General features: G+C 40.0%; 1 protein-coding gene across 2 annotated transcripts; it reads right to left on the minus strand.

The window, feature by feature from the left end:
* Positions 1 to 617: 617 nt before the first annotated feature.
* SQLE (squalene epoxidase) lies at positions 618 to 23,673 on the minus strand. Of its 2 annotated transcripts, XM_027560860.1 has the most exons (11): positions 22,476 to 23,673; positions 18,484 to 18,736; positions 12,321 to 12,501; positions 10,760 to 10,856; positions 9,723 to 9,836; positions 9,466 to 9,637; positions 7,507 to 7,602; positions 4,466 to 4,608; positions 3,981 to 4,077; positions 2,177 to 2,264; positions 618 to 1,151 (listed from the first exon to the last, which is right to left on the minus strand). In XM_027560860.1, exons 1-11 carry the CDS (start codon positions 22,758 to 22,760, stop codon positions 959 to 961), a joined length of 1,719 nt encoding a protein of 572 aa, XP_027416661.1. In that variant the 5' UTR covers positions 22,761 to 23,673; the 3' UTR covers positions 618 to 958. The 2 variants fall into 2 exon arrangements, with proteins under 2 accessions (XP_027416661.1, XP_027416662.1); XM_027560861.1 differs by lacking the exon at positions 2,177 to 2,264.

Consider the following 23,673-nt stretch of genomic DNA (forward strand, 5'->3'; position numbering starts at 1 on the left):
ATACACTCGTGTACATCCAGTGTACATCCAGTGTACAGCCCAGTGTTGAGTCCAGTGTACCATCCAATATACAGTCTGGTATACACTCCCAGTCATGTATGTGACATGACATGTATCCCAGTCATGTATGTCCAGTGTACCATCCAATATACAGTCTGGTATACACTCCAGTGTACAGCCCTGTTCGCTGTTCCTTGAAATAAGCCTAGCCTGGCTTATTAATGTTACACAGTGGAATTTATATAAAGCCCTTGATTCCCTTTTTATATGAGTGTGACATTTTCTTTCCAGGAACTCAGAACCTTATCCAATTGGATAAGTGAGGGGAGATAGAGGGATACATGAGGAAAATAAGGTCCAGATATATTAAGGCAACTTCCCCAACATCAAGAGCTATTTAACAGAAAAGGCTTCCCTCTGCATTTTCCCATTCCACTTTGGTTTTCTTTTTCATGAAGTTATATAAAGAAGCCCACAGCAACAGACAAAAAGACTTCCCTGGTGAGTGGTTAAGACTCTGTGTTTCCAATGGAGGGAGGGGGCTCAGGTTGGATCCCTGGTCAGGGAATTAAGATACCACATGCCTCAGGGTGTGGCCAAAAAAAAAGACATGAGAGTTCATTCTTCATTTTATTTGCATGTCCCACAGTGACTCATCCCAAATACTGAATTCAAAAGACAAACCGCAGCTCCTCAATGTTAGCACTAATTTATGGTAACAATCATTTCTTTTAAATATCTATCTTATTTTACCCTTCATTTGAAATTGCAAACTAAAGTATATATTTACATGTATGTTTATATACAAAATAACTTCAAAAACAAATCAATCCCAATCTTGGTCCAAGAATTCCCACTTTAGAAGCAGGAGGAGTACTGTGCTATATACACTCTCTTCCAAGTCACTGCAGGCTTGGCGAGTTCCCAGTATTCATTCACAAATGGTTCCCCTTTAAGCTTAATGAACCAAGTACTTCATTTCTGAGTAAATGAGAGGAAATATTACAGAACACGCTCTGTACAATACAGCACCGCTACTGAAAATGGCTCGGGGTTTTGTAATCCAAGGTTCCGATTTAAAGCAAAAATAGGTGGCATAGACTGCAACGCCAAAGAAGTGTCCAATTAAAACCAGAGGATTGGGAGATAATCTGTAATGGGAAAAAATACATATACATATAATTAAGACCCCAAAATTAAAACTGACTGATAAAGAGATTCCAATTGTGTATCATCTATAAAGGTAAATATACACTCAACATTTTAGGGGACTTTACAAGCTTGTATCTGCTGGTCAAGGGACAAATTAAAAAATTTTTTCTTACAAGAAACTACTTAGACTTTACTCCTGTCAGAGAAGCCAGTCACTTATCTTAGTTTATATGAATTGTACGTCCTGAGCTGCTTTCTTTCATTAATCTTGAGATCTCAGCCTGAAGTAGCCTGGCCTATGGAGTCTAGATTTTTCAAAAGGTAACAATATTGACACTCAGAAAGTGGACAAAGGAGAAAAGCCATAAGGAATCTCACTTTGCAGATTTTCTAAGAGTAATTCTACATATGTCTGCACCGTCAGGGCTGAGTTTCATGAGTTCCACACTTCAATAAAATTCAATGTTAAATATAAACTTCTCTATTTTTCATGGTTCCCATGTATCAGGTCAGGGCTATAAGCCCACAGGCATAAAAGCAAGCTGCTCTTTTAATCAAGGGTTTTAGCCTCATCTACTCACCAACTCAGGATCAACACTGTTGCCCAGAACTAAATAAAATGCAGGATTGAATACTGCCTTTTTTCATTTCTCTGGGAACATTTTGATTGGGATACTAATCAATAATAAAATGATGACATGCAGCAGGTAGAGCAATTAGCAGTGGTTCATAAATCAAACTTCCCAGGTGGCACTAGTGGTAAAGAACCTGCCTGCCGATCCAGGAGACATAAGATAAGCAGGTTTGATCCCTGGGTCGGGAAGATCCCCTGGAGAAGGAAATGGCAACCCACTCCAGTGTGCTTGCCTGGAGGATCCCCATGGACAGAGGAGCCTGGTAGGCTACAGGCCATAGGGTTGCAAACAGCCGGACATGACTGAGCGACCAAGCAGCACAGCATAAACCAAACAGTCCTAAGAAAATCTGGAGTATCTGTTTCCTCTGTGTCATCAGAGCAACTTACACGGAAAGCAGCCCAACCGGACCTGCAACACATTTTCCACCAAGTTTGAAATAAAAAAAACAGGCTTTTCTCAGTTGATGTAGGGAATCTAAAATAAAAGTTTAGAATTACTCTCAATCAAAATACTCATACATTTACGTGGGATGCTAATGATACGTCAGAAAAAAATGAATATGTAACATTTATTACACCTCATAGATTTCTTAAAAATCTAGTGTTAGCATTTTAGCCACCCAAGATTTCTTTTAAATTTCATAATGAAGACTACATAGTAATTCACAAATAAATAAACTTTTTTCTGCTAGTAAATAATTACTAAACATGTAGGCCTTGGAAGTTACAAGTTATTTAAAAGCTATCTCCTTGATTGTGTTGTAAATTCATTTAAGTGATGCCAAATATTTTGTACATTCTTTTCTTACAAAAACACAATTCTAGAAACCAGAATCACAGTCTCTAAGATGCCTGGGGCGTATCTCTGAGCAGTAAATTATCAAATGAATAATAATGTCTTATATCTGTACAATTTTATTATACTTTTCAAAATCATTAAACCCTCACAACATAGTATAATCAATAACTTTTTTAATAGTATAGAATTAACGTTCTTCAAGTATACCTCGATTACTCTTTACAACAGATAAAAAAGATTACAACAGGTAAACTTTTACTCCAATAAAGCCTATTCCTCCTTCAGTATCTCACAGCTCTGTTGTTTTGTGGGTAGATTCAAACTCTAAGAAACTCGAGAGCTGAGAAAAGCTTAGAAAGAAGAGCTTAGAAAAACTCCAAAGTTAGTTCTCTTCTTGCTCAACCAGCCACTGTAACTTTCATGCTCAACTAGCAAGAGAGATTTGCTTGGCAAATCACAACACGCTGTCTTTTCTTTTAGCAAGAATGACGGTTAGAGGGGCTGCACGAAGTATCTGTACTGTGTCATCCTCGGTAATCAGATCACCAAAGCAAGGAGCACTAGCACCCCAGCCAGGTCACAGAAATAGCTTTCTTGTATTACAAATACCAGAGGTAATGGGATTAGAGTTATGTTCTTAAAAAAAAAAAAAGACTTTTTATTTTGTATTGGGACTTACATTTATTTTTGAAAACCTAAAGGTCTCATTTCACTAGCCCACCGCTCACTAATGTGTACGTGACATGGCCACGGCTGGGAAGTGGCACGGGTGACTTTTCCTCCATCTCTAGCCCTGTTTCTGCTAAGTCATGTTTTCCTTCATGTTAGACTGACCATCAGCCTCTACCATACGGAAACAGAAACAAAAGGCTTATAGTAAAGTGGGAATATTTCACACGAGTAAAAGGTGGATACCTTCTGCTTATGCATTTTAACAGGAGACAAAAATCTAGGTTTGACACGAAGCTCATTTTCATTTTACAAAATACTGTTTCGAAAAGTTAATTGAAACTACTGTCTGGGAAGAAAAAGGATTAACACTACCTTGCCCTTTAACTCACGGTCAGAAAGATCTTCCATCACAATCTTCTGCATTTGGGGAACGCGTGATGTGATGTGGACCACAGGAATAAACAGTGGCACATGACTGAGGTACTGGTACTACGGTTGTCTAAGGAGGGAACAGTTTCCTACACACAGTGGTGGATACATGATGATTAGCCAAAATTGTGCTCGAGGATGGAGTTAAAAAGGACTTATTGACTTGGAAGTTGGCAAACTCAGGAAACATTTCTATTTCTGGCCTAATTACTAATTTTTTGTAATTCAGTTCCCTTCTTGTGCTAAAAATCTATAATTTAGTAACAGTCATTCAAAAATAGCAGCACTTACCATCTGTGGCAGAAAATAATTCATAAAGAGCCTGAGCAAGGACATTCACAACAAAGGAATGAGACTTTTTTCTTGCCCAATAAAATGATTTTTTGGCCTGAAAAAGAGAAAGATCACCTATTATATGGTAAGGGTTTAAAAAAAAAACACAAACTTATGTTTATAATCCCCTAAACTGATACCCTGAGGACTATCTACTAGAAATTATGTCTTGTTCAACATTTACACTCCCATCAAAAAAAAAAAAAAAAATCTCCAGAGGAACGAGTTACATCTCTGAGGCTAAGTGGCCCATGTAACCTCCAAACCAGAAATTCTAGAAGATTCACAAGTTGCAAGTCACGTTCTTAATCCTGAACAAGACTATTTAAGAATCACTACTAAGGACCATGCTCCCAAGTACAGATCTTCTCTGCAAAGCCCCATTCATCTTAGGCCCCAGAAAGAAATCTATTTTGAGATATTTTTGTCAAAGAATATCTTACCTGGAAAACAGCGGCATCATCATAAAGGTCAGGGATACCCTTCAGCAATTTTCTCCACAATTTTATATCATTAAAAACAACAGTCATTCCTCCACCAGTAAGAGGATGCCTCATATTATATGCATCTCCCAAAAGAAGAACACCTGTAAAAAGAGAACTTAGATCATGACGTCATCCTGGAGCATCCTTTAAGATCCAAACAAACCCCCCCCCCAAAAACCTACTCTGTTAATAATTTATAAACATTATGAATGTCAGCTAGTAAATAAGAATACTAAAATACTAAATACTGAAAAATTTACTCAGGCAAAAAATTCAAGAGTTGATTCAATTACTATTTATTGGGTAACTAGTATGTGCCAGATGCTAGGGATACAGTGAGGACAGGAACGTGATCCCTGCCCTCAAAAAACTCACATGTGAATATAAGGTTCAATCAGACAATGTCAAAATATGTGTAAGGCCTCTTTCATGAAAAAAAAACACAACAGGCATCATGCATAAAAAGCAAGTCTTTTACAAGGGAAAAAAATCAAGAATTCGTTGGCATTTCACAGTAATACTTGCTGCCTGCATATTATAGAGATCTATATGGTTCTAAGGGAATATGCAGATATTCCAAACACATCAGAAGTTAATTTAGAAGAAACCTTGAGTGAACCAGCCCCTTGAATCAAAACCACAGAAGCAGAAAGCTCTGCAATCTGACTCAAGGTACAGCACCTCCTCACTGCGGTCCTGACTCTAAGATTCCCGCCCGTTGTCAGCCTGGTTCATGACCCATGACTTAGAGGGACAGTTAAACAAAGCATGTATTTAATTTTCTCTCTTAGGGAAATAAAACAATCATAATAAAAGTGGTAAGGTGGCAGAATTATGGATCATTTTTTTCTGTAATGTCACAATATACTATATAATTATAGAATACACATATATTAATTTATGAAAAAGTAGCTTGTAAATTTCAATCCAAGTTTTTTTATGTATTAGTGTAATACCTTCACTAGAAACCACTAGCTATAACCAGCTTTTATTCCTCCTCCTCCACGGAACATTCCCAATTCCACAAACCGGGGTATGTTCCCAAAGCATGCTCTTTGTATCAGTTCGGCACTGGCTTTCATTCTGCTTTGTATTATAGTTAATTTCTATGACTGGAACATTGTGATGCATGTCTCTCCATGGCAAACAACAGCTGTTTATGTTCAGGAAGCACAGTATATCAATAGCTCTCGTTCACACCTCTTCTCCAGGCCCCACACTCCTGTTTTCAATGGGCCTCCACTTGGCCACTCAAATGACCTCCCATCCGTCACATCACTGTGTCCAAAAATGAACTCATTATCTCCCCACACTTCCCTAAGTCCAATGTCAGCAAATAGCTGGCAAAGTACCTAAGCCTGAAACCTGAAATCCATCAAGAGACCTCGCTCTCTCCTATTACCATTAATCACTGAGTTATGTATTCTACATCCTAGATGTTACCGAAATCCTTTCTCTACCTTCTGCTTTTATTGTTACTTTACACCTTCTAGGATGGCTACGGCAAAAGGACAGATACTAATAAATGTTGTCGAGGATGTGGAGAAATTGGAACCCTCATATATCGTTAATGGAAATGGACGATGGATCAGCCACTTTGGAAAACAGTTTGGCAGTTGCTCAAAGCATTAGAGAGAGTTGCTGCTGCTGCTAAGTCGCTTCAGTTGTGTCCAACTCTGTGCGACCCCATAGACTGCAGCCCACCAGGCTCCCCCGTCCCTGGGGCTTGCCATTTCCTTCTCCAATGCATGAAAGTGAAAAGTGAAAGTGACGTCGCTCAGTCGTGTCCAACTCCCAGTGACCCCATGGACTGCAGCCTACCAGGCTCCTCTGTCCGTGGGATTTTCCAGGCAAGAGTACTGGAGGAGGGTGCCATTGCCTTCTCATTAGAGAGAGTTAGGACCCAGCAAGTCTATTCTAAGGAATATAACCAAGAAAAGTGAAAATAAAAGTCCACACAATAACTCATACACAGGTATGAACTAAAAGTGGAAATAATCCAAATGTCTATCAGTTGATGAATAGTCAAGATGTAGTATATCCACGCCTGGAGTAGTAGTTGGCAGTAAAACTAAATGAAAGACTGATACATGTTACAACATGGATGAACCTCAAAGAAGCCAGTTACAAAGGACCACATTGTATGATTACGTTTATAGGCAATGTCCAGATCAGGCAAATCTATAGAGACAGAAAGTAAATTAATGGTGGTCTGGGGTTTGGGAGGAAATGAGCAGTGACTACTAATGGTTACATGCTTTCATTCCAGCATGATAAAAACGTTCTGAAATTGTGGTGATGGTTCCACCAACCTATGAATATACCAAAAACCAATGAACTGTACACTTTAAATGGGTGAACTATGTGATCTGTGAATTATCTCTCAATAAAGATATTATAAACAATAAAGAACTTTTCAATGACTTTGCACTGTCTATAGGATTAAAGCTAACTATCTTACCTTTCTACCACTCTGCCACCTCTCCTATGCCCCAGGGGTCTAGGGAGCTACTTAAGTGCTACCATTTCTCAGCCATCCTGGGGTCTGCAGATGTTGTTCTGCCTACTCAGAAGTCCCTCATCTCACTGTCCAGCTTTGTCTCCAGAGCAACATCTCCCCTAATTACCCTTCCTGGTTCACAGGCTCGCTCCCTGCCTTGTACACCCCACTCCTTCACAGTGAATCTGGGGCACCAAGAGTGGGCTTTCATTACAGCATTTATCAGCACTGTTCTGAAATTATTTACATCTCTCACTGGAAAACTGCCTTCTCTAGATTAAGGACTGTATTTAATTAACTTTTATTTTCAATAACTCGAACAGTGACCTATGTATACTCAATACTAAATAAAAAATATCATAAAACTAATTAGTATGCACTAATTGCAATAATCTATTTTCTGTACCACGTTATAGACTGTACCACATACATGTCATTTGAAATACTGAATTAGAATACTTGGAATATCTTTTATAAAATTGGTCCAGTAAGATAATACCTCGTTTGTTTACTGGTGAAGAAGGGAGGAAGCTTGCTGGCATTGATCTCAAACGTGAATTCTGAGAGGCTTCTAGGAATGGTCCTTTCAGGTGATCTGCAACAAAGCCCACCCCACCAAATAAATGGTGTATAACATTCCAATTTCAAATTATCACATTTTCTTATCAAGCATACACAAATACATTCTACACATCTGTGATGGCTGTTACAAATATCCCTTGTGAAAAGTCGAGAACTAATTATTAACGAACTGTTCATTAAGCAGACAGTTGTTCCTGCTAAAAGATGGCTATGGAATCTAAGCAAAAATTAATGTAAATAGATACAGAGCTGTATGATCAAAAACCTAGAGGAAGAAATCCAGATGAGATGATAAGACAAGGAAAAAAACCACCCACCTTTCTTCCAAATGATTACCAACAGGTATATATTTAACACCTATTTTATTGTCACCACCATATTCTATAAGAACAGATGAAATATACCACCAATTCACAAACAACAGGAGGGTATGTGTACAGTAAAAAAAAAAAAAAGGGTTATATGTAGACAGTACTATCTCTTGAGGAGCTTTAGTGTCTTCATCTAGAATGAAACAGATTAGTTCATCTCTGTGATACTTCCCAGTTTCAAAGTTTCGTGCTTCCACTTTATAGAAAATGAACTTGCTTTTCATACAATTCCCATTGTAATCTGGGAAAACAAGAGCAGAATGACTGTGTTGAAACTATTCCCTTCCTCCAATGAATAGAATTTCCATAACCTATATGAACATAAAACCTGCGAACGTTTCTCTCCCTGATCACAGGGCAGTCTTCTCCAGCTATGCTTTGGACTGGGGGGAAAAAACAATCTACAGTAAAAGAAAAAGATGCTAAAAATACCACATTATTATCCTCTTCCTAAATACACATAACTCATTCTTTCCATCTGAAAGCTTCAAAATGGCTTAACTGAGTGAAAAATGCATTGAAGTACTGAAAATGTCATTATTAAAAATCTAAATTGGTCCATGTGTACCTTAATTTCTATCGATATTCTGTTGGTAAACGGTGCTTTTGCTTAGTTTAAAAAATAATGTTCCTTATTTTAAAAACTAACTTGAAAACCCAGAATATTTAAACAAATATACTCACATCCAGGATAATCTGCTATTACTGTAATCATAATTTGGGCAGAGTTTTCCTTTCAATTTTATCAATTTCTCAATAATTTTTGTTACCTGTCTTTCTTACATCTTCCCATTCTCAAAAAAATAATTTTAGTGAGAGTTTAACAAAGACGTTAAATCTCATGAAGCCTTTCTGTACTCAACTCGAAACTGAAAGATCTTTATGACCCCTCATAGCGCTCGCGTTCCCAGGGCAGGGACGTATGAGCACACAGGCCTGCTTCCAACCTCGGCTCTGCCCCGTACTAAAGGGTTATGTTTGGAGCAGCTAATTAACTTCTCTGAATCTTAGTCTCCTCATCTGCTAAATGGGGACCATGATAATGCCTACCTCGGGTGGTTGTGTAGATTAAATTATGTTTGTAAAACACCTCTTACATAGTAGACAATCAATAGATGGCAGCTATCATTTCTACAAAAACCAACCACAAAAATTACGTATAAGAGATATTTCAAGAATTCAGATATCTAGATTGCTATCCAGACTACCTTAAAAAATACCATATATGCCACCATTAATGATTACTCACCATTAATGATTACTTTTATTACTACTATGAAAAAATACATTGAAACTGTTTTATTTTCTGTGGAGATTTTTTTATGTGCTAGTTTAAGTAGTTTATTCAGCTCCACTGTATCTGACTGATTAGATGAAATTTTTCAGCTGCCATTCTCATCTTTCAGCCTAGTTTAGACAAAGCTTTAGTGAGAATTGGAGATGGAGAGTCTTTTGTGAGACTGACTTACAGACTAGATTACAATGCAGTGAAATACTATTCTTACCAGGTAACTGTGGGTAGATATTTTCAGTCATGTATTCTCTCAAATTCCTTGGCATGTCTCCTCGGACGTCCACAAGCACTCGAGTTTCATTAGGTGAAATTTGGTAGATGAGAACTGGACTTGGGTTAGCTAAAATAAGTTCGGCATGATTTGCTTTAAACTGCGGTGCATTCTAGGAAAATAAATAAATAAAATATTTTTAATAACTTGCAAATTTCAAGTTGCTTTTATCTTCTACAATTGCATTTCTATAATACCTCCATAAGGAAGCCAACAAAATGTGAAGAAATGGAAACTTTATTGGAGATCAGGTTTTTCCTGAACTTGGAGAAAAGTCCATCTGCAACAACAGTCAATGGAGCATGGAGTTCCTACAACAAAAACAAAGACCACTCAGCTAAATGGTGAGAAATACACAGTGAAAAGACTGTTCTTTTAAAGTGTACATAAGCAAATTTAAACACATTATGGGACATTACAGAGTACCTGGAGATAATGCTCTCATGAAGGAGCTCTCATGTGGGCTGAGGTTAATGAATGACCCATCTTTAGAGACACTTCCCCTTGAGATCACCTTCCACCAAAGTCCTACCATTCCAAACCACCTGGGATTAAGTCACTTCGATGGACACTGGGGGAAACTGGGACAAGCAAGCACAGCCCATAGAAAACTGAATCATATTACAAATCCCAAGGACCAGCCACATTCTAGAATTTTTTAACCCCACATAGTGCTTTCAATCAATGGCTACGGCACAGAAGAATTTCTGTACACATGGATGTATATACTTATATTACCTTGCAATCGCCCCATTAGAGTGTATTCCTAGGAGGTAGCTACCCTATGTAAGAATCAACAGATAGGCTTTTGACTTTCTCCTCTGTTCTAAACCAACATGAGCAAATACTGGAAACTATTTTATTCAACTATTTCCCCAGAGAGTCTCTTAGTTTTTATCTTTCTTATTTCAACAATAGTTTATTTTATTATAATTATTTCTCTCATGCTTGAATCCTTCCTTTTTGCATCTTCCAGTTCCCCTCTACCTCTCCGCTAGGGTACATTTCTCATTTGTTTTTAATACAGTTAACATCGTGGAGTTTGTTTCCAAAGTTATTTGAACAGCATTCTGCAGTCTCTAAAGAACAACGTGTTGCAATCTAGTGCAGAGAGTTTGGAGAGATCTCAGTCCATTTGATGAATAATAAATTTGTGGGCCTACTCTTCTTAAAGGAGTAGGAGAAAAAGAAAATAAAAATCTCTCATGAAAAGCTAATATCTGCTACATCTCACCTTGATGTCTCCAGTCTCTTTATCCTTGTACTGAACTCCCATCACAGCATCATCTTCTTCTAGTAACTGCAGCACAGTGCCCTCGATAAACTTTGCACTAAAAGATAAATAAACAAATTCTCTGGTAGCACAACTGAAAAATTTAAATAAGGAATGAAATATTCTTTTTTCCTATCTCCAGTTTACCCTAAAATGGACACACATGTACATAGAAAAAGGGCTGGAATGACGAAAAGCAAAAACATCAATGGGTTATAGAATTAGGTGGGGTTATAACTTTCTAATTTTTTAAGACAGAATATATGTAACTAATGTAATGACTTTTCAGAGAAGCATTTTAAAAAGTAACATGAGGTTTTATCTCAATTCATTAAAAAATAAAATACACGCAGAAAAATTTTACACACCCACAAGAGTTTTGTTGTGTTGATGAATATATACAACAAATATATCATGGATAATTTTTACAATCTCCTCTATATTTTTAAGTATTTTTCTATTTTTCTAAAATGAATATATTCTACTTTCATAGATATCAAATTCTTCAAGTTCTAAGAATAATCAATTCATTTCTCCTTTTGCTTTGTCAACATTTAAGCCAACATTAAGCATTTAAGCCTTTATCAGGGCTTCCCCAATAGCTCAATTGGTAAAGAATCTGCCTGCAATGCAGGAGACCCCAGTTTAATTCCTGCGTCAGGCAGATCCGCTGGAGAAGGAATAGGCTACCCACTCCAGTATTTTTGGGCTTCCCTTGTGGCTCAGCTGGTAAAGAATCTGCCTGCAATGCAGGAGACCTGGGTTTGAACCCTGTGCTGGGAAGATCCCCTGGAGAAGGGAAAGGCTACCCACTCCAGTATTCTGGCATGGAGAATTCCATGGACTATATAGTCCATGAGGTCGCAAAAAGTTGGACACGATTGAGTGACTTGCACTTTCACTTTCAAGCCTTTGTCGATGACATGAAGATTCTCATGTTTAAAACTTAAACCGCAATTATAGTGTACAGGGCTAGAAGTAAATATAAGCTAATAATTAAAAGAAGAAGCCCTTTAAAACTGTCAATCACTATACTGTACATCTGTAATTTACATACTATTGTACATCAATTATAATTCAGAGAGAGAGAGAGGGACACCCAGCCAGTCCTGTCAGTCCAGGTCCTTAGTATGAATGCAACAGGGATTTTCCCTTTAAACTCCTCTGTCCTGACTTTTAATAAAAAGCACCATAACCACAAACTCCAACTCCCAAATGGGCACATATCCCACAACTTCCAAATATGAACTTAATTACAATGACTACATCCTCTCATTTCGAACCACATAAAAATCACACATTGAATCATAGGAAAATTCTCTATAGTTATAATCATTCAAACAATCTATATGATATTCTGAACAAAGGCTGAAGAATTAACATTCTTCTAACTTATGGTTTATTCTAGTAGAGCAGCTATGCTCTAACCTATACCCAAACACTTACGAAAATGCATAAAACAGTATTTGTACAAAGGCCAAGTTAAACATGTTTAACAGCAAAATCGGAAGCTGAGCCTTACTTGGGCTCTGCCATGGCTGCCTTCCGGAGACGCATGATGAATCTTCCATGATGGAAAGCTCTTCCACTCTGCACATGATTGTTCTCTGACAGAGGGAAAGGAATCTGAACCTCTGTTTTGCTTTCCTGATCATGAATTATGTAGCCATTTACAACCTGGGCATCAATACCTTCCACTGTATCTGCAAAACAATAGTTTTTTTAAAAAGTCAGTTTTTTGTTATATGCCCAGAGTTACACTAACCACCAACAGGACACAGATGTGGAAAATGAGTTTCTGCGTTCATAAAGCTATGACGCCATTTGGAGGACTGGACAGTAACAGAACTATTTCAGAACCTTAATGCTTCTGGAAGATAATTGTCTTAGCAAATTTGTAATATCATAAAAGATAAATATATACATATAAAATGTATTCATTAAAATTCATAGGAAAAATATTCAGACCCTAATAATAACAGGGAAAATGTACAGATGATTCATACTACGGAGAAACATTGAACATGTCAGGAAAACAATGTTCAAAACTTGATTTAAAAAAAAAAACAAATCAATGAAATAAAACTGAAACAAGAAGACACCAAATCTATCAAAGTTGCTGGTGAAATAATGATAAAATGGATAAATTATATATATTACTGGTCATATCATAAACTAGTAACATTTTAGAAAATAAGTACAGCAAAACTATCAAGAACCAAGAAGTTAGCACCCTTTAATGTAACAATATTAGCCTTGTAATCCATCTAAGATATTCATCCTAAAGATACAATTCATATTTTTAGTAATTATTGAAACTATATACAAAAACAGATTCATGTTACCTATAATAAAGAATAAATGTAAAGAATAACTGTAAATAACCTAAATATGAATATAAAGTAGGTAAAGTACATTATAAAATATTAACTGAGAAAATACTATGAACAGGCTTAAAATTATGATAAAGAATGGATAAGAGTATTAGAAATGTTTGTGAGCAAGGTGACTTTAGCATGTATTTTAAAAGTCACATAATACAAATATATTTAAATACATTAAAATACAATATTGAGGATTAAGTCTATTAAAATAATTTCATTTCTGACGAAAGAAAAACTTTATAATACACAATTTTACCACATATCTATGCCAAGATCAAAATAAATCAGCTTTTTTCTGATATGCTTTTTAGTTACATTTAAAGTCCAGTCAGGGACAAGCTGGATGAATACTTGTCAAACATCCCACCTACGAGCCAAGTTAGTTTTTTGGTTTGGCTTCTAAATTATTCCAGCTAAAATTCAGTCAGAGAAAAGTACACAGGTATCATAGAAGCTGCCAATTAGCAGTGTATTCAATTTGGATCTCGGCAAACTGCCAATCTTTACCGGCCTACATGTTTGAAATCCATCTAGTATTTCCACTTTTGTTTTGTCCAGCTACTGAAATAAACTTATTTTTCTTAACTCATATTATGTAAGAACTTCTAAGTGCTGCTACTGCTAAGTCGCTTCAGTCGTGTCCGACTCTGCGTGATCCCATAGACGGCAGCCCACCAGGCTCCCCCGTCCCTGGGGTTCTCCAGGCAAGAACACTGGAGTGGGTTGCCATTTTCTTCTCCATTTCCTTCTTAGAAGTTCTGCAAGAACTTCTAAGTGCTAAAACTAGCCAGTTGAGAACACACCAGAACATGTAAAAAGTATACAGTAGTGGCATAGTAAAATTTTTCCTTGGGTTAGCTATCTTAAGACAAAGTATATAAATAAGGTCTACTTTAAGATTTGAAACATCTGCCTTTCACAATTTGATTGGTAAAATCAAATATGATAGACTTTGGCACTTTCACTTTCTTAACCAGGCAGTCAGGAAGATGGCATCCTAAACCTCAATCAAATTCACACCTGATGTTCAATGATAAAGGTGACACAATCCTGCCTCAGGGTTCTGTCCCACCTGTCTCTGGTGACCCTCTCATGGAGGGTGGTGGTCAGGGAAAGGGCAGAGGCCGGGGGCCTGCCTTCTTCGCAGTCCACCCTCTCCGCTGGGGCCAGGGCCCTGCTGTCTCTTGCCTTTCCTCTCTGTCTGCCCCTTCTCAGTCTCAGCCCTCTTATTCAACTCCTGCTCTCACTGACCTGCTCTCTACCTCAGAGTACCCCAGGAGTCGTCCTGCACCTCTTCTTGGCAACGCCATCTAGCCTTCTTTAAATACCACGACTCTTCCTTCTCATACCCCTCACCATCTCATCCATCAGCAGCAGGTCCTACTGACTCTCCCTTCCAAATATATTCCCAGAATGTGACCAAGTCCCCCACCACTACGGCCATGACCCTGGTCCAAGCCATCAACTCTCAGTTTCCGCAATAACTTTCTAACAGGTCTCCCTGCTTCTGACTTGCCAATTCATGATCTAGTCTTTTTCTTCTACACATTAACAAGAATACATTAAATTGATACTTCTAATCATACTTCTAAGAGGTGAAATCTAGTAACTTCCTCTTCTTGAAATTCTCCAATGGCCTCCCTTTGGAATAAAAATCTAATCCATATAGTGGGCCACCAGGGAATCCAGTCTCCATTCTCCATCTGACCTTTTCTCTAATTCAAACCACTCAATTCAACACAATTCTCCTTTCCTGCTCTTCAAAGAGGCCACAGGCTCACTCCTCCCCATCAGGCTTCATCCCATGATGCTCTCTCTGCCTGGAAAGAGCTTCTCTGCCTCCAGACAGCCCTAGGGCTCTCCTTTCCCTTCCTTCAGTCCTTCCCTCAAACATCACCTTCTCAGTAAGGCTTTCCCTTCCCCCGCCCGCTGCATCATTTAGAAGTACACTCCCTATCTCTCTTTTCTGAGTCTTCTCTGAAGGGCTTATAACCATAATATATCCTCTAAATTTTATTTATTCATCTTTTATCACCATCTTCTACACGAGCACCTAGAATATATGCTCTGTGAGGGCTGGAACCTGTTTTGTTCACTTCTGTAGCCTCGGCGCCTAGAACAGTACTTACAATATAGCCGATGCTTAATAAATGTTAAATGAAAGAGTGAATGTCGCCCCTTTAGTCACCTCCCCGCCAGCCTGATCTTCTCCTACCCCACGGACACGCTCTATCTAGTGCCGAAACACCCCTCCCGTACCCTCGCATCTACACTTCACCTCTGCCCTGTTTCTGCTTTCTGTTAGAGAAAAACTCCTCGAGAGTAGTTTGCTAGCCTCAAGTTTTTTCATCTCCCGTTCACTTCAGTCCAGGTTTTGTCTACACAACTCCACCGAAACACCTTGTCAGTCTCACGGCAACCTCCAAATGGCCGAATCCCACGGCACTTTCTATGCACTGTTCTGACCTGACCCTTCATTAGCAAACCATGATATGGCTGCTTTCCTTTCTGGATATGTACCCATCCCTTCCTGCGAGAAACACTTTCCTCTGTTGGATTAAGGACACCAAACACTCCTGGCTCTTTCCTGTCATTTTACAGGCTCCTTCTCAGTCCTCCAGCAAGCTTCTCTTCTTCCACCCAAATTCTAAATGTCAGTTTCCCAGGACTTGGTTTATTCTGTCTTCTCTTTTTTCTCTGCACACTCTCAGCTGGTCTCCATCACTGCTGTGGCTTTTAAGTACTTCAAACATGCTGACATCTCTGAAATACCTACCCCAGCCAGCTCAAAGCACTCATTCCTCTGCACTTGAGATTAATATTCTCAACTAAATAGTCCACTTGTCTATCTCCATGGGTCCCCCAACTTCCTCCCAGAGCTGGTCCTCTCCAGGTTTTCTTATCAGCAAATGGCATTGCATCTACCAGCTGTTCAAATCAAAACGTTAAGAATAATTTTTTAATATCCTGTCTTCTCATACCTCACACCAATCCTTTACTAAGTCAAGCCATTCCTGTCTCTTAATTTGGTCACGAACCTGTCCACTTCTCTTTACATGCTCTGCTAACGTGTTAGTCAAAACCACCATCATATGCCATTTGGACTTGGCAATAAGCTCCCGCTAGAGAAGGAAATGGCAACCCACTCCAGTGTTCTTGCCTGGAGAATCCCAGGGACAGGGGAGCCTGGTGGGCTGCTGTCTGTGGGGTCACACAGAGTCAGACACAACTGAAGCAACTTAGCAGCAGCAGACAACATATTAAAAAGCACAGACATTACTTTCCCAACAAAGGTCTGTCTCGTCAAGGCTATGGTTTTTCCAGTAGTCATGTATGGATGTGAGAGTTGGACTGTAAAGAAAGCTGAGTGCCGAAGAATTGACATTTTTGAACTGTGGTGTTGGAGAAGACTCTTGAGAGTCCCTTGGACTGCAAGGAGATCCAACCAGTCCATCCTAAAGGAGATCAGTCCTGGGTGTTCATTGGAGGGACTGATGTTGAAGCTGAAACTCCAATACTTTGGCCACCTGATGCGGAGAGCTGACTCATTTGAAAAGACCCTGATGCTGGGAAACATTGAAGGCAGGAGGAGAAGGGTATGACAGAGGATGAGATGGTTGGATGGCATCACCGACACAATGGACATGGGTTTGGGTGAACTCTGGGAGTTGGTGATGGACAGGGAGGCCTGGCATGCTGTGGTTCATGGGGTCGTAAAAAGTTGGACACGACTGAGCGACTGAACTGAAGTGCAGAATGTGATTCAATGGTAAACTGTGAAATGAAATTTCAAGCTGCGAATTGCAGACTTGGGTCAAATCATGCAAGTATTTAAAAAGTAAAATAAATCTCAGATTTAGGAATGTATGTAGGTACTGAGCAGCTTCTCAGGTGGCTCAGTGGGTAAAGAATCCTTCTGCAATGCAGGAGACATGGGTTCAATCCCTGGGTCAGGAAGATCCCTTGGAACAGGAAATGGCAACCCACTCTAGTATTCTTGCCTGGAGAATCCCATAGACAGAGAAGCCTGGCGGGCTACAGCCCACAGTGTCTCAAAGAGTTGGACATGTCTGAGCATGCACACACATGCTGAGTGGTACTGAGTCGGGATATAAGAAGTGTTCATCATTGGGAAGAGCTCTCAAGTTCTGAAGCCTTTAGAGGCATAAACAGGACCCTGTCATACTCCTGTTCCACTGCCTTCAAAGTCCTGCAGGACAAGCAGCTGCCTAACTCTCCAATCTCAATCTCAAGTCCCACTCCTTTCCCCATTACCCAGTGGTCTCCTCTTCAGTACACTGAATAAAATAGCAAACATTTACATAGTGCTTACTACATACCAGGAATTGTTCTGACTGCTTTATCTTTATGCTTGAATTCAATTAATCCTCTTAATAACCTATGAGTCAAGGACCCTAAATGTGCCTCTTTTACAGATGAGTAAACTAATACAGAGATTTCCCTGGTGGCTCAGAGGTAAAGAATCTACCTGCCAAAGCAGGAGACACATGTTCTGTCCTGGGTCAGGAAGATCCCCTAGAGGAAGAAATGGCAACTCACTCTAGTACTCTCGCCTGGGAAATCCCATGGACAGAGGAGCCTGGTGGGCTACAGTCCATGCACGAACAGTCAGATTTAAAGACTAAACAACAGCAACAAACTTAACACACAGGTGGTTAAGTAATTTATCCAAGATCACACAGCTTTTTAAGTGCCTAAGCTGTATTCAAACCCAGGCAATCTAGTGCCAGAATCAATGCTGGTAATTACTACATCATGCCCACCCTAAATGCCAAGCAAGCTCTCTCTCAATTTCCAGACCTATTTTGCACTCTGAACCCCAAGACAGGATCACTGATCTTATTAGCCAATTTATCCTTGGCACCCAGTATAGCACCTCATACAAAGCAAACAGCAAAAATACTTTCTAAATGAAGAGTATTTAAAAAGCACTGGATTAATGGATGAATGATCCTTAAATAAAAGGATACATCACAGATACATCACATGCACTCTACAAATGATAGTTCACTTCACCTTTCACTAAATTTCATTCCTCATTCCAAGTTGAAGTTTTCCAGTCTTCAACTTTGACCATTACAATTTTTTAGCCACTTTTATCTCACAAAGGCTACTTCATGTTTCCTCATGCTTATCCTCTCCTTTACCTTCATTTTCATGCAAATTTGTTGATAAATGTGTAACCTTTATACATGAAGATAAAATGGAATACCCTTTTACCAGTCATAGCAGAGTGCTTGCTTATGCCACATTAACTCCTAAAAATCACTATGAACCTACCTTCAAGACCAAGGTCTTTCAGGACATAATAACCACCTGGCTGCAGAAATTCTCCAAGGATCCGGTCAGGCTCTTTTAAATCTCTCTCAATTACCGTCACCTTTCTTCCATCTCTGGAAAGCACTGCAGCCAAAGCAGAGCCGAGGACGCCAGATCCCACGATGATTACTTCTGGATCATTTTGAGAAGAGGTCAGTGTAGAGGCAGCTGTTCCTATTAAGGTTGTTTCTGAAATACTGGTCCCTTTTTTGCACTGTTAAAAAAAAAATGAATTATGTAGTCACATTTGTTGTCTTTAAATCATACTACTACTATACAGGCACAGTGAACACTTGCGTCTTAGGTAAAAACTAAATGGGCTTCCCTGGTGGCTCAGAGGTTAAAGTGTCTGCCTCCAATGCGGGAGACCCGGGTTCGATCCCTGGGTTGGGAAGATCCCCTGGAGAAGGAAATGGCAACCCACTCCAGTATTCTTGCCTAAGAAATCCCATGGACGGAGGAGCCTGGTAGGCTACAGTCTACGGGGTCGGAGGAGCCTGGTAGGCTACAGTCTACGGGGTCGCAAAGAGTCGGACACGACTGAGCGACTTCACTTCACATACCCTAAATATTATCAAACCAAATGAACAGTTATGTTTTTAAATCCAGATCATATATAAAAAACAATAATATCTAAATACTGGTTAAACAAAAATGGATAACAATACCCCAGTAAAATTAAACTTATGTTCCATCTTCCAAATATATTTAGAAAATGCTGTCACATATTTAGAAATATAAATAGGCCAATTATAAGATATGGTTACAAGGGACTTCTAAGTCTTACAGGGAAAATTCTATCCTATTTACTCAATTCTTCATATACATACTGAGCATCCACCAGATACAAATCATGTACAGCTTCTGATATGATTTCATGCACCCTTTAGATATTTCCACTATTTGTCTTCATTTTCTCCCTCTTGATTTTCATCTGAAAAATCTATCTTAATCTAAAATCACTTTTTATATAACAAAAAGACTGTAAAATTCTGACCAGGGATCTATTAATTGAGAATACATACCTTACAATTCCAAGAGAATAACTCATTCTGTCCCTTGGAGTTCAACCTGTTCGCAATTTTAGTCCTTGACATATAAGAACATATTTACCTTCCTTTTCCCCCATCCTGATACTCTTAAGGGAACTTGGTCAAACAAGTGACCCTCCAGTTTAAGAATAAGAACAAACATTAAAGATATCACTGGTTGGGCTGACAGTAAAAACCATACCTTTGATTACAAGATGAAAAAGGGCTGTTTTGAGAGATTTATGCCCATTGAGCATAGCAGTACCTATTACAGTTTTTTTTTTTAATGAATAATTCAGTATTATAGTAAGCATTTTTTGTTGGTATGTGGAGTCACAAATATGAATACATTCATACACAGAATTGCAAGGAACCATCTTCCTGGGGTTCTCTGACCTTAACAATTAAGATAAGGTTAAATGTCATTTTGAAAGGGTTTTAATAAAAGACCTCAAGCAAAAAAGTGAAAGTTACTCAGTCATGTCCAATTGAGCTATCAGGGAAGCCCTCAGGCAAAAAGTTCTGTTCAGTTCAGTCGCTCAGTCATGTGACCCCAGGGACTGTAGCACGCCAGGCTTCCCTGTCCATTGCCAACTCCCGGAGCTTACTCAAACTCATGTCCATAGAGTCGGTGATGTCATCTAACTACCTTATCCTCTGTCGTCCAAAAGGAAGAACACATTTACCTTCCTTTTTCCCCCATTCTGATACTGTTAAGAGAACTTGGTCAAACAAGTGGCCCTCCAGTTTAGGAATAAGAACAAACATTTTTGTCAGTCAAAAAGGAGAGAAAACCTAAAATCCTTTAGAATTTTAAACCTCTATGATCTAATATTCATCTGGCCTCTATAATGACCTGGGCCCTGTCCACTGTTTTCTTTTTTAATCATTTCTCTTAGAAAAATTACATTTTCACAACAGAACCTACTATTTCAGTATTAATAGCCAGAACAACTGACTATATTGAAAACCCCTTCTGTCATTTTGGTGGCTCAGATGGTAAAGAATCTACCTGCAATGCAGAAGACCCAGGTTTGATCCCTGGGTCAGGAAGACCCCCTGGAGAAGGAAATATCAACTCACTCCAGTATTCTTACCTGGAGAATCCCTGGACAGAAGAGCCTACAGGGCTACAGTCCACGGAGTCAGAAAGAGTCAGACACACCTGAGCCACTTTCACTTGTCATTTTAGCCATCATTTATTAGCCTTTCCAAACACACATACACAATCCTGGAAGGAGGACTCTTGAGCAAGTTGCCTTTCAGAGCCTGGTCAGTAGACGAAGCACTAATGGGAACTTAATACAGTCTACCGACTCCCAGGAATTAAGGAAACAAGCAGAGAGCCTGGGGTGTTTGCAAAATGGAACCAATATTGACTGCTGTAATTCAACTTCCAACCGCCAAATTTCTCTTCAGTATGATGGCATTCCAACCTCCTGGACTAGTGCTCAGTGGCCCTGAGGAACATCATCTCAGGTAACAGTAGCAAAGACTTCAAACTGAAGATTAAAGATTCCCTTATCCTCCCATTCCTCCAACCCACACCCACCCCATCACTGAATTCAGCACCATTCCAAAGGTTCCTAACAGATGGAGACTAATACGAATAACTACTATTTACCAGACAGTTATGTACCAGGCATTTTGCAAACATTAAATCAATCAATTCGCTAACTACCAGCAAGGTTAGTGCCGTTTCCACCTAACAGAAGAGGTAACTGATTCTTCCAGAAAGTTAGTAACTTGCCCAAAGTCTCACAGTCAGCAGTGGTAGAGCAAACCTTCTAAACCAAACCCCCTCTCTTCTTAAACTGTGTTGATCTATATGGCTCAGGAACCCTGAAGGAGTAAATGACTGTGTAGGCCACACTCACTCACGTCAAGTCACCAGCATCCCTTACTTGGCCTACTGCAAGAGTCTCTCAGCACACATCCCTGCTTCCATTCTTAGCCTCCTACAGTCCATTCTCCACACAGAAACTAGAATGTTCTTTTTAAAAAGTGAAAGTCAGGGACTCTCCTGGCAGTCCAGTGGTTAAGACTTCGCCTTCCGATGCAGGGGATGTGGGTTTGATCCCTGGTCGGGGAACTAAATTCCACATGCCTCATGGCCAAAACCAGAACACAATATGGAAGCAATCTTGTAACAAATTGGATAAAGACTTAAAAAAATAATAAATAAATAACAAGTAAAAATCAAATATCATTACTCGCATACTTTAATCCTCCAGTGCTCTTGGGGAAAAGTATAAACATCCAAAGCCAACAGGCCCTATATATTCTGGCCTCAACTATCTGTTCCCCCTCTTATATCTCTCACCATTGTCCTCCTCTACTGTCTCCTCAGGGACCAAACATTAATTATTCACCTAACCTAGGACACTGATTTACTCAAGGCTCCACTGATGTGGGGAGAGGAGGGTGTTTTGCCTAAGACTTTAAAACACCGAACATTTTACTCTGCCAGTTCTTCCAGCTGTTCTGTGACTTTCCCCAGGCAGCTGTCCCTTCTTATTAGCAACAGGCTTACCTGCAGCAGCTTTCTTCTTTCTTCCCAAGTTCAAACACAATCCTTACCAAAGGATTTAAATAAAACTATTTTTCCATCACAGAGTGATTCAGTCCTACTGACCTGAACATTTCACCTTTCCTTAATCAAACCCAGTTCGTTTAGCTCCGCACCAACACTAAATGAAACAAAGGTTTCCCATCATTTCTGAGACAGCCAAGGATGTGGTCAAGAACAGTCAAGAGCTTAAACAAAACAAAAATACCAAAACCATCTATGTCAGAATTCGTACCAGAAAATCTAACTTGCAGCCTTTCACCCTTTAAATTACCCTATTTACATCTGGGTGATCGCAGTCCTGATTTTAATACAAGACACTCATACATGTGCCCACTTCGAATTCAACCTACCCTCCTAGACCCCAGCTTCTCTTTATTTTCTGATCCAGCGGGGGACTTGGCCCAGAAGAAGCCAATGAAAGGCAAGGCTGACAGAATATAGGAGAAGCCCGCCAACTGGGAGCCGCTCTGCCGGCGCCCGAGGAGGGCCCCACTCCGGTAGCGATAAGACAGCACGAGCCCCAGCGACAGGAACACCAGCACGCACAGCAACAGCTCCTTGTTGGCCAGAGAGACAAAGTCTCCGCATTTCTTATAAAAATAGGTGAAAGTGGCGATGCCGAGAAAAGTCCACATGGTTTAAAGGCTTCTTCGGTGACTCCGGGTCAACGTCAGGAGATCCTTTTTTTTTTCCCCTGGTAGGGTTTTGGTGTTTAGATGCTCTCCCCAAAATGTTTTGCCAAAAAGGAGCGCGGGGGACCGGCTAAAGTCCAGGAAACACCGTCACGAGGTTACAATTCAAATCAGAGGAATTTACAAAATCATACAAAGTTGGTATAAAAGTACGTGAAGACGAGAACGTTCTCCAGGATTTAAAGAAGAGTATTTAAAAATCTCCAACAGCTCCCGATCAGACTCTCCCCTTTCAAGCAATCCATCTATGGGGGGTGGGGGAGTGCTGGGAGGGCTGGGGGTCCTGGGGGGTTAATTCCGGATAATGTATTAAATTTTGTTGTTGGTTTGTTGTGCAGTGAAATTGCTCTTTTGCTCTCACTAGCAGCAGGTGTCCTTCTGGAAGAGCAACAGGGAGACAAACATCAAAGAAATATCTTGCGCTGGGGAACTGCGGCCTCACCGGGTCGGAAAGCTCGAGGGCTGAGACAGCGCGGAGAAAGCTCCTTCTCTTGCCCGGGACCTCCACGCTCAGAGGCAAACGTCGGACGGGGCAGCCTTCTCCCACCAAAGATGGCCTCGGACTCGAGACTGCGGCACCAGGACTGGGAAGCGTAGCCCCCACCTCCAGACTTCCTCCTCCCCGCGGCTCCTGAGGCACCGGTCCCCGAACCTTCACTCAGCTGAACGGCACTTTCCAGGGCGCTCCTCACTCAGAGAGCAGCTGCGGCGGCGGCTCCCGATCGACTCATCACCAGCATCCCTCGCGGGCGGCGGCAGCCCTCCCAGCGCAGCGCTTCCACAGTAACCAGAGTAACGGCCGGGCGCCTAGTTATTCGCCCGGCCGCGTGAGCCTCGCCGGCGTTTGGGCTCGACC

Source organism: Bos indicus x Bos taurus, chromosome 14, assembly GCF_003369695.1.
Source record: "Bos indicus x Bos taurus breed Angus x Brahman F1 hybrid chromosome 14, Bos_hybrid_MaternalHap_v2.0, whole genome shotgun sequence".
Classification (NCBI taxonomy): domain Eukaryota; kingdom Metazoa; phylum Chordata; class Mammalia; order Artiodactyla; family Bovidae; genus Bos; species Bos indicus x Bos taurus.